This window comes from Grampus griseus (assembly GCF_964374135.1).
Source record: "Grampus griseus genome assembly, chromosome: 8".
Lineage (NCBI taxonomy): Eukaryota > Metazoa > Chordata > Mammalia > Artiodactyla > Delphinidae > Grampus > Grampus griseus.
In genome coordinates, this window is record NC_139002.1 from 30,624,547 (window position 1) to 30,635,862 (window position 11,316).

Consider the following 11,316-nt stretch of genomic DNA (forward strand, 5'->3'; position numbering starts at 1 on the left):
CCACAATAGCCATAAATATGCTGAGGCCGTTATTTTGCCAGATGGTTTTTGAGACCCTGCTGAAATGAGAGAAGGCCTTATTTTATATTTCCCTCAAATTCTACCAGAAACCACACTTCTTGGGAGGAAAAAAAGTCCCCATGTAAGCATGTTTACCTTTAACTGACTAGGAAGTTGAAACTTGTCCACAAATGATGACTCACCATCATAGGCCTATAAAAGTAAAGGTACTTGTCTGTGGAAAAGCAGCAGCCTCCAGGCACAACCACTCAAGATGTACCCAGGCGTCCTGGCTGCCTTCCTCTTCTTGAGTTGGACTCACTGTTGGTCCCTGCCTCTTCCCAATGATGAAGATTCTGACGATTTGTCCGAGGAAGACTTCCAGTTTGCAGAGGTAGAGTATTTTGCCAACCCCAGTGGTGTGATACATCTCATAAATGTCCTTTTCTTTTAAAAGAGGATCATTGTGGTCTCTTTCCTAGAATTACCTGAAATCATACTACTATCCTCTGAATCCTGCTGGAATCCTGAAGAAGACGGCAGCAAGCTCTGTGGTTGACAGGCTGAGAGAAATGCAGTCTTTTTTCGGCTTAGAGGTGACTGGCAGACTTGATGATAACACCTTAGACATCATGAAAAAACCAAGATGTGGGGTCCCTGATGTGGGTGAATACAATGTTTTTCCTCGAACTCTCAAATGGTCCAAAATGAACTTAACCTACAGGTAAATCATAGACTATCTTTCTTTAATATTTGTTATATTTTTCAGTATCAGATGTCTAATTTTCAGCACAAGCTACAGGTGACAGAACACGTGTGGTCCCATTATTTTACATAGGCCTTAGATATTAAACTGGAAGTTAAGTATGTCCAGGAATAACTTTAATACTGTTGATGAGAATATCTCATAGCATCTATTATGGTTACATTAACCCAGCATTATTTCTCATTGCAAATCTCAATTTATTTCTTTCAGATATGAAATCAAAATAGAAGTAAAAGTAGTTTCAAGGCAATTTGCAGAGATGCAGTAATCAGGCATATTTATTATAACAGTGCTAAAAATGGAGAGTTTCATTCTCTATGAACTTTACAGAACTATTTCATTTGTTTAGGTTACAGTGATACAGAACTTTTAGCATGCAGTATAAGTTATATTAAACATCTAAATACTTTAAGATGTCAAATGGTCAAATCTTTGGAGATACTCAAATATCTGATTGAATTTTTCATTTTATAGTCTTTGTATGGCATCATAATTAATATGTTCTTGGAAACAATGGACGTTTAGTAGAACTTTTAAAGAAGTCATTGCATTTTGAGTAGAAAAGCAGTATTCCAAGAAAATATATTCTAAAATAGCTTTTACCTTCCGAAAATTTGATGGAAACTTTCTCTGTTGAATAGAATTGTGAATTATACCCCTGATTTGACTCATTATGAAGTTGAAAAGGCATTCAAAAAAGCCTTCAAAGTTTGGTCTGATGTGACACCTCTGAATTTTATCAGAATTCAAAATGGCACTGCGGATATCATGATCTCTTTTGGAACTAAAGGTAATGATGCAGACTTTGTGTATTCTGCTCCTTAATTGGCTCCATTCTTTTATTCCTTCTTTCAGTTATTCATTAATTTTTATAGAATTCAACAAAAATTCATTAAGCACCTGTGCTAGGCACTACTTCATATAATTAGAGTCTTAACTCTTGTTTTTGTGTATAGAGCATGGTGACTTCTACCCATTTGATGGACCCTCTGGTCTATTGGCTCACGCTTTTCCTCCTGGACCAAATTATGGAGGAGATGCCCATTTTGATGATGATGAAACCTGGACAAGTAGTTCCAAAGGTAGTATTTCTTATAAAGATATAATTCATGATTATCAGATTAGATTAGATCATTAACCCATTAATAAGAAGTTTAAGCATACTGTAAATTATATTTGGTATTTGATTCTATTTTCCAAGTTAACAAGTATGATAATCTTCTACTTATTAGTCTCTACAAGTGACATTTCTATAAGCTAATATGAAACATTAAAAATGAGCAAAATCTACTAAGTCTAGTGGCTCGAGGGATACTAGCTAACTTTGAAACAGGATCAGAATGCTTTCTGTCAACGAAGGTGCTGTTATTGTGGATTACCTTTGACATGTTGAAGAAGTACAGTTTATTACAAATATAAATCTAAAAACTATTAGGGCTAAATATGTAGATCGTAAATGAGTTGGATGTGAGTTGGAATAGTTTTTTCCCTTGTAGAAATATTAATGGCACAAGTCCAGTCAAATTTCTGTTCTCTATTATATGTTACTTGTTTTAGACTTGTCTGCATCACTGATTTTACAAATACCATTCTAACAAATCAATATAGTGCCTTACTTGAGAAAGCATGAGACAAAACAGATTAAATTATATTTACAAGAGCAAAATGAAACTGACTGTTGAGTGAATTCAGTCAGTAGTTGAGTCTTCAAGGCTCAAAAGGATTGGGAATATTAATTTAGGCAGAAAAGCAGGATTATCACAACTAGGACTTAATTTTGGAGCTATATGGACTCTTAGTTGTGACAATTAAAGGGTAGTCTTCAAAAACAGCTACTTTTTATTATTCATTTAAATATAAAAAGAATTATTTTTCCAAGAAGTAAAACTGGGCCTTGAATAGTCAATGTCTCAATGCATACATCTCCAATCTGTCTTTGGAAGGGAAGGTGAGAATTTATATATTTAAGGTCTGAATATTTAGCAGGTAGGAATGATTTTAGGAAGAAAGAACAACACATAGTATTGTTAAGACATAGTCACAGTAAGCTTCAGTTTTTGGTTCCTGCATAAATTCTGGGTTTGAAAAATTTAAGTAAAATGAATGAAAACATCCATAAGTCAGGATTAATTTTTCAGCTGAAGGCCAAGAATGATACCCACTGCTAGTTATTTCAATGAAGAATTACTTGTTATTCAGATTATCATGAACTTTGATCACTCTTATGGTCTGCACAATTCACTAAGTTTGTTATACATTTTCTTCATGCATAGGCTATGAGAGCAAAGGGTATTCAAGGTCAAATTGAAACCATTGACTCCAGCTTTCATCTGTTCTTTTGATATTTTATTATTTTTTTCCAATTTAAATTACCAGTATTAGGAGGCTCAATAATTGGTGGAAAGAGTGACTAGAGGAAATAGTGTAAATACAGTGACATAGTAGTCTTCGAGAATAGAGGAAAGTTGGCCAATCATGTCCAGAGTTTCTGTTTCTTTAAATTCTAGAGTCTAGAGATATTCTGGAAAGGATCATTTGGTTGGAATTTGCTCCCAAGTAGATTCTCGGAGATCCTATTTAATGCATCCTCTATGCTTGGTCATTATACCTTTGGATGCTGCCTCTGGTTTAGATGATGTTCTAGGCAGTACTGTAGATATGTATCATCCTATATTTTTTCCCATGAGTTTCCAGTTAAAGTCACCACTGTCTACTTTCCTCACCTGACATGATAAAACAAAGAGCAAATCAGGATTACTAGTGTCTTCACAATAAATCGTTTTTGATTACTAATCAATGTGTTGGTACTCTGTGTAGGCAGCTATAATCGAAGAGAACACCAAATTATTTATAATGATTAAATCAGTGTTTTAAATCTTCCTTTAAGACACTGAATATTAACTTTAAAAAGTGAGTTAAATAGCCAAGAAAGAGAAATGGTGACATAATAATAATAAACAAAATAATATTTATTCTGTGAATTGGTCGTTGGAGGACTTTTTTTCTCAGTTTCTTTGTTTTCTTACAGGTTACAACTTGTTTCTTGTTGCTGCCCATGAGTTTGGCCATTCCTTAGGTCTTGACCACTCCAAGGACCCAGGGGCACTCATGTTTCCCATATATACCTACACTGGCAAAAGCCACTTTATACTTCCTGATGATGATGTACAAGGGATCCAGTCTCTCTATGGTAACTATTAATTTATCCGTTTAACAGCAGAAGAGGTATATACATTTATTTTCTAAATTATTAGTGAATTTACCATTACCAATATTGCTGTCCTGGTTTTGTTATTAAAACCTGGAGAAACACGCTCATTTTTTCTTTCCAAATCAAACTACCTGCTCAAGTAGAAAATATTCCATTCTCCAAAGTTTTTGCAGAATGTAACTCCCCATGTTTGTATTTTATACATTGTAAGGTACATTTGATATCCTCACAATACTTCTGACATCAGAAAGAAATATTTTATTCACCATTTAACCAATGAAGAAACTAAGCCTGTAGAGTTTAAATAGTGTATCGATAGCAGCACAGCTGGGTGAAACACAGCTGGATAGTAACACAGCTTTTGGGATAGCTTTCACCCAGCTTATACAGGGAGAAAGTGAGATTTTAACCAGCATTTACAAAATCTGGGTATTCTTTCAACTACTCCTGTTTGCCACAGTAGAATCCATTCAAGTGGCCTGTGTTAGTTTTTAACCAACATCTACAGTGACCATTTGTAAGAATCTGTTCCTTTTTTTTCTTCCAAATTTTCAATAATATTTACAAAATAATTAAACTTCAACCCAAACAAGCAAAAGTACCTACCATAAATAGAAGTAAAACCACAGTACACAGTCATCAGTGTAAACACTTCTAGAACACAGAGCTCAGAAAACTAGCTCAGGCCACCTCAACCTATTATTTTCCCTTCTGGATTTAAATCTACTACAGCAGCTAGTGTAGGCACAGGCAAGAATTTTGCAATTTTTACTATTTCTACAATATCTTGACTGAGGAACTTAATGATAGAACTAATAGGACTTATTTAGAGAAAAATAAGTTTAGAATTATTTTATTTACTGCACCTCTTCTGCACTCATGTGAGCTGGTGGAACAGTTCCCAACATGCGGCCGGTCATACCAGAATGGCTGAAGACCTAGCTTTTCACTGAGATGCAGCTGTGATGTGGTCAACTGGTAAAGCAACATGAGCTGATGTTGACACCTGATAAAATAGGCAAGAGAAAGAGCCCAAATGAGGGCTGCCACAGAGACAACATGCCGCCAGAAATGGCTTTGAGAGGAATGTGTTTCTCAAGCGAAGTCCGTCAATAGGTTGTGCAAAGCATGGGGAAAGTTTCCTCAAAGTCTTTTCTCCCCACCCCCCGCCACCCCATTTCTATCACCAACCTCAAGAAAGCTAAATTTGTAGCTGAGATGATTCTCAAGGGTCTTGAAAGATGAAAACAGAAGGAGAAGTCCTGTAGGCAAGAACTTGGTAACCATGGAGGAAGGAAGTAGGATTACAGGTTCTTTGGAGAATTATGTAGTGGTGGCAGGACTTACTGCCCTTTCTGCTCTCCATTGGCAGAATCAGGTCATCCTCAGTAACTTCCTTCACTCATTTCATGACTGCAGGTCCAGGAGATGAAGACCCCAACCCTAAACATCCCAAAACGCCAGACAAATGTGATCCTTCCTTATCCCTTGATGCCATTACCAGTCTCCGAGGAGAAACAATGATCTTTAAAGACAGGTACTCTTCGTATTATTTTATAAAACCTGCATGTAACAAACATTTGTGAGGTCATGTCTTCAAATTGCCAAAACATGTGGTCAAACTTCCAAAGAAAGGTGAAGTTAGTGAAAATAATAGAACTTTGGGTAGTTTATTTACATATATGAGAGGAAGTAAATAACTGATGGATAAATGTTTTACTTTTCAATGGATAATCTTGGCATTGTATAGCTTCCTTTTACATCTTTGGTTGTAGTTTTTCTTATAAAGACATATTTACAAAGTAAATATAGAAATACAATTTATTTATTTTAAAATGCAGTTATTGAAATCAATTACCATGTTAGTAAGTTGTTACTCATAATTCCACATGAATTCCTTTTGATATGGAAAAACTTTGGTTCTGGTAACATATGTTGGAATTTAAGAGAGGAAGCACTGTACAACCTAAATCTATAGGTGACGAAAAATGAAATACTAATTTTTAATTTTGATATTGTTTTAATATCCTTATTTGTTCATTTGTTCATCTATTCAATGAATTAATTGTTCCCTCATCTGTGATCCTATAGCATTCCTACCTCCTCTACTATAGCTCTAATTTCATTGGGCTCCAGTATTTTCTCATATATCAGTTTCCCCAGGCCATGAGATCTTGGGAGCATAGTTTGTGTCACTCATGTTTTCTTTCCAGAGCCCAACACAGTGCCTGGCACATTTGCTTGCCACTTAAAAGATATGCAAAATTGAACAAAGCATGGTCCCAGCCCACAAATGACTTGGAGCCTTCACAAAGGCTCTGTGAGATTTTAGACTTCAATAATTTAGGATAGAGTTAAGATAGCAACAGCTTGTTTAACTGGCACTTAAGGGAAGTGGAAATCTTTCACCCTCACGGGTGCTAGGGAGTGGTTGTGTCTAACTTACCTGTATTGATGTGGAGAAAGGTGGCTAGCAGGATAGACATATTGCACTTGAAAAAATGATGGCAAACTCTGCATTTTTACTTTTGTGTTAGATTCTTCTGGCGTCTGCATCCTCAGCAGGTTGACGCAGAGCTGTTTTTAACAAAATCCTTTTGGCCAGAACTTCCCAACCGTATTGATGCTGCATATGAGCACCCTTCCCATGACCTTATCTTCATCTTTAGAGGTAATCTTTCCACCAGTGGGACCTCCCACATGTCCAGAGCAGGCAGTGATGAACTTGATGTTACCAGAGACTTAATAAAATGATTGTTGTCAAAAATACACCTAAATTAAGAATCAAGTATAACAAAATGGGAACCAGAAAGCACCTGAAACCTTTCTACCAAGTGTCCCCAAATTTGACAAGTAAAAAGTCTACATTATTACTTATCATATCCACTCTTTATTTCACACCAATCATGTCAGTTTTTTTTCTTATTTCCTCTTAAAAATTATTTACTAAGCAAATGTAATAACAATGTACATTTTTAAAAATTGAAAAAAATTATCCATAATTCCCCCTTCTGAAAAGTCAACTTATTTTATTTTATCACTTTATTTTCTAGTCTTTCACCATATGAAATACATATTTTAAATATTTATATTCATAATGTATATACATTTTAATATTCTACTTGACATAGGTTCCCAAATTGCTATTCCAGCTTCGTGATCATAATTTATAATGGCTACATAGCATTTTACTGACATTGTTTCTATTGTTTGACTATTATAATAAAGCTATAATGAAGTCACTTTTTAGAGAAGAAAATAATTTTCTACTGGTATAAAATTTGAGTTTTCAAATTAATTTCCTATTCCTACTGTGCTGCTTATTCATTCAGAAATCTTAATGTATTTTTCACCCAGTTCCAAACTTAATATTCAGAGGTAACAAATTGTCAAACTAATCATGATATTTGGTGGGCTATACTTACAGTTAGGAAACTGGCATCTTAAATCCTTTTTTTTGTTTGTTTGAAGAATGTGCATATTTCTGTGTTTCATAAACATGGTGACCACAAACACTGACTAATTTATTTCTAAATGTGTAAAATGAGTTCTTTCTTTGTTAAATATCTACATATGTGAGTTTTAATAGATTCCCTTGAATAATAAAACAATTCTTTTACTTATTCTAGGCAGAAAATTTTGGGCTCTTAATGGTTATGATATTCTGGAAGGTTATCCCAGAAAAATATCCGACCTGGGATTTCCAAAAGAGGTTAAAAAGATAAGTGCGGCCGTTCACTTTGAGGATACAGAGAAGACGCTCTTCTTCTCAGGAAACCAAGTCTGGAGGTATGGCAGCCATATTTACTGACCCATCATCTTATATCATAGAGGCAAAGTGAGTCTCGAAAATCCCTTGCTACTTAAAATTATCTCATGAAGTATTGTAAATGTCATACCCGTCATTCATTCTCTTCCATGCCAGCTCCAGCAGGTGGCTCTTAACACAGGTATTTAAAGGTCTCAAGCCCTCTTGAAAATACACATATAATTCTTGCCCTTTCTGGGCCACTCTTCTCTTTCTTAGGCATTTGTTGTACTACAACCATGGCAAAACTCTCTCTCTTATTTTGACATCTTAATTCCTTGTAATCTTTCTCCTGGATTCTCTTTCTTGTCATCCTCTCCTAATTTACATGGAGCTCCATCTTCTGTGGCCAGAGAGGACACAAGAATAGGTACAGGAAAAGACTGAGCAAGAGAAGGCCACAATTTCTAGTCTGTTGATTCATCGGAGAGGTTGGCCAGGAAGCTGCTAGGCTTGTAGTTTGTGAAGCCAGCTCCTTCTGAAGAACAAGTATAACAGGAATATCGAAAACACATGTAGAGCTCAAGGCAGCATTGACATTGGCAATATTTATGAGCCCAAATCCATGTCTATATTCAGGGATGATTATCTCATAGGTACACAATAGTTGAAATATTTTAAATGGTAACTTTACTCCCTCTACACACACACACACACACACACACACACACACACACACACACACACACACACACATATATATATACACTCATTATATATATATATATATAATATATATATACATATATATACACTCATGCATGCATGTGTACCCACACATACACACTCTTACATATCATCTTTACGTTTTGGCTTCTTTATTTCTGATAATGACACTTACCACTTTAAATATTACTGCCAGGTTCTACCTGCACTAGTGTTCCAGTCCCTTTACCTTATATGAGGTCTATGGCTCAGTCAAAATGGATTGCTTATCATATCTCAAATGCACTGTGCTTTTATCTCCCCATAACCTTCCCTTATGCAATTTTCTTTGCTAGAGGTCTTTCCCTACATCTCTGTCTTTTGAAATTCCATCCACTGTTTAAAGTTAACTTGAAAGTCTTTCTTGATCACCCCATTCAAAATTATCTCCCTTCTCATGTAACTCCCATGACATCTCATGTTTACTCTCTCATGATGTTTAGCCCCTATTGCCTAATGTTGCAGTTTTGTGTGTATATGTCTTAGCTTTCTTGATAGTGCAGTGGTTCTTACTTTTTATCTATTGAAAAATACCTCAAAAATATAAAAAACTTTCATCAATAACAGTAAGAATATTACATCACAGGAAGCTGCTCTCTTAGGTTAATTTCAGAGTGTGTTTTGTTGGCTAAGGTGTGAGTATGTGCAGGGGAAGAAGAGTATGGAATATAAAGTTATGAGAGGGGAAAACTGTGCTCCCCTTCCTAGTTTTATTTCCACTGTATGCCTCTATAACTTTTTAGTGCAGAAATTGAACCTTAAATAGTTTGGCATCCGTTACTGCACTTAGCAAGTTGTCTTACACATAGTGGGAGCTCAACAGATAATCGTTCAATGCATAAACATATATTTCACTCTAAAAACACTTTCCTAATAATATACTTTTATAGCAGCTATACAAATTTTGAAATGGAAATTAGCTTATAACTGTCTTTACAAAGATGGTCTTTAGGCAAGTCAAAATACCTCACCAGGTATCCACTGTATACTCAGTATTATAATTCCTAATTTTAAAAAGCTACTGGTTGTTTCAAATGGACTTAAAAATTTGAAACTTTTGTCAATTTTGAAAGCTGCCATTATATCCATTGTATTATTTCTAAAGTAATTTACCTACGACCTACTCAAGAGTTTCTTTTTCTTATTAAATAGCTATGATGAAACTAACCATATGATGCATAAAGACTACCCCAGACTAATAGAAGAGGACTTCCCAGGAATTGGTGATAAAGTAGATGCTGTCTTCGAGAAAAATGGTAACTAGTTCCATTGAACTGACCTTAATGGAGGGCTTCTGTAGCCTCTTGAAATAATTTCCTTATAAAGGAATTTTACACAGAACTTAGATGTGCTGATAAATGTCTGACAGTTAAGGGATTACTCATTCTTGTGTGACTACTGACACAGACAGCAAACAAAAATTAATATGCTTAGAATAAATGAGAATTTTACTTAATGACTGCTAATTCTATGAATAAAAGATGCCAAATCTTAAACACTACCTTAAATTTAAAGATATTAAGATGCAAAAAGTATAGTTCAAATCAGGGGTGGAGTGGGGAGTAATTTATATATGAAGACCAATAATCATAGCTATATAATGATTTTTTGCTTGAATTATGGAAAGAGATGTTATCTCTAACTTACAAAAAATAACTAATATCAATAATTCAACCATCAAAACTGGAACTCCTGCCAATACAGCAATTAATTTGTGGTGACAGTTTAAGAGAGCTGGAGACATTTATACCTTTCCCCCTCTTTAAATTATAAGCAATATATTAAAACATTAGTGGTATTTATAAAGATAAACACTGGAATGTTAAAAAAAAGTGAAGCTAACAGATTGGGCTTTTAAAAGTAGCTAGAGTAAAACATTATTTTCAAACTCTGAAATTTTCTTTTTGGTCTTTTTCTTTTAGGTTATATCTATTTTTTCAATGGGCCCATACAGTTTGAATACAGCATCTGGAGTAACCGTATTGTTCGTGTCATGCCAACAAATTCCCTATTGTGGTGTTAAATGTTTTAAAAATATTGTTATTTAAATCCTGGAGACCATTTGGGATAATGCTTCCAGACATTTTTGAGGGGGGCCATGGGGGAGGGAGAGATATCAGGGGAAAGCTTAGTTCTGTGAACAAGCTTCAGTAAGTTATCTTTGAATATTTAGTATCTATACAGCTATGCGTGGGGCTGGAACCACAATGAATTTTAAAGTCATGAAATTCATTATCTCTAAGGGTCACCTAATTCTTGTGTACTATACAGAAGCAGTAGTTGACAATATTCAACATCAAAAATGGGATATATGATCTGTCAAAGAGAGTTAGCTTAATATATTTATAAGGAAACTTTGCAAAGACATAAAAGTAAATCACATTTATATAATTAATGAATCATCTTTACCAAATAGTATAAAGTCATATGAAAATGCAATTTTGGGGGAGCATATGACAGCCATACACAAACAACAATAAACCAAAGGGAAATGTCTGTAATAAATATATTATAGACAACTTTCCAAAGAAATAACTTGGGTTTTTCACTAAAAATATTTGGATGTATGTGCCCCTCTTCATTCAGAAATATCAGAGTCACTAAAGATATGAGACAAAGACTAATGGTGAGGACAGCAGATGTGACCTTTGTATTGTGTTTAATTTTCACTATTGGCAATGACTCAAGGACTACTCTCAAAGAAGACAAATATTTCTTTTCATATTTATAGAAGACAAAGAGAGATGATCTCTCTTTGTATTAAAATATTTCAGGTCTTTCAAAAATATCAAAGTATACTAAAATTGTTAACAAAATGATCTAAGG

General features: G+C 34.7%; 1 protein-coding gene across 1 annotated transcript; it reads left to right on the forward strand.

Moving 5' to 3' along the window:
* Positions 1 to 274: 274 nt before the first annotated feature.
* Positions 275 to 10,513, forward strand: MMP13 (matrix metallopeptidase 13; the record flags this gene model as incomplete). Its single annotated transcript, XM_082660217.1, has 10 exons — positions 275 to 394; positions 483 to 724; positions 1,408 to 1,556; positions 1,723 to 1,848; positions 3,795 to 3,956; positions 5,397 to 5,514; positions 6,515 to 6,648; positions 7,607 to 7,766; positions 9,643 to 9,746; positions 10,413 to 10,513. 10 exons carry the CDS (start codon positions 275 to 277, stop codon positions 10,511 to 10,513), a joined length of 1,416 nt encoding a protein of 471 aa, XP_082516343.1.
* Positions 10,514 to 11,316: the final 803 nt, after the last annotated feature.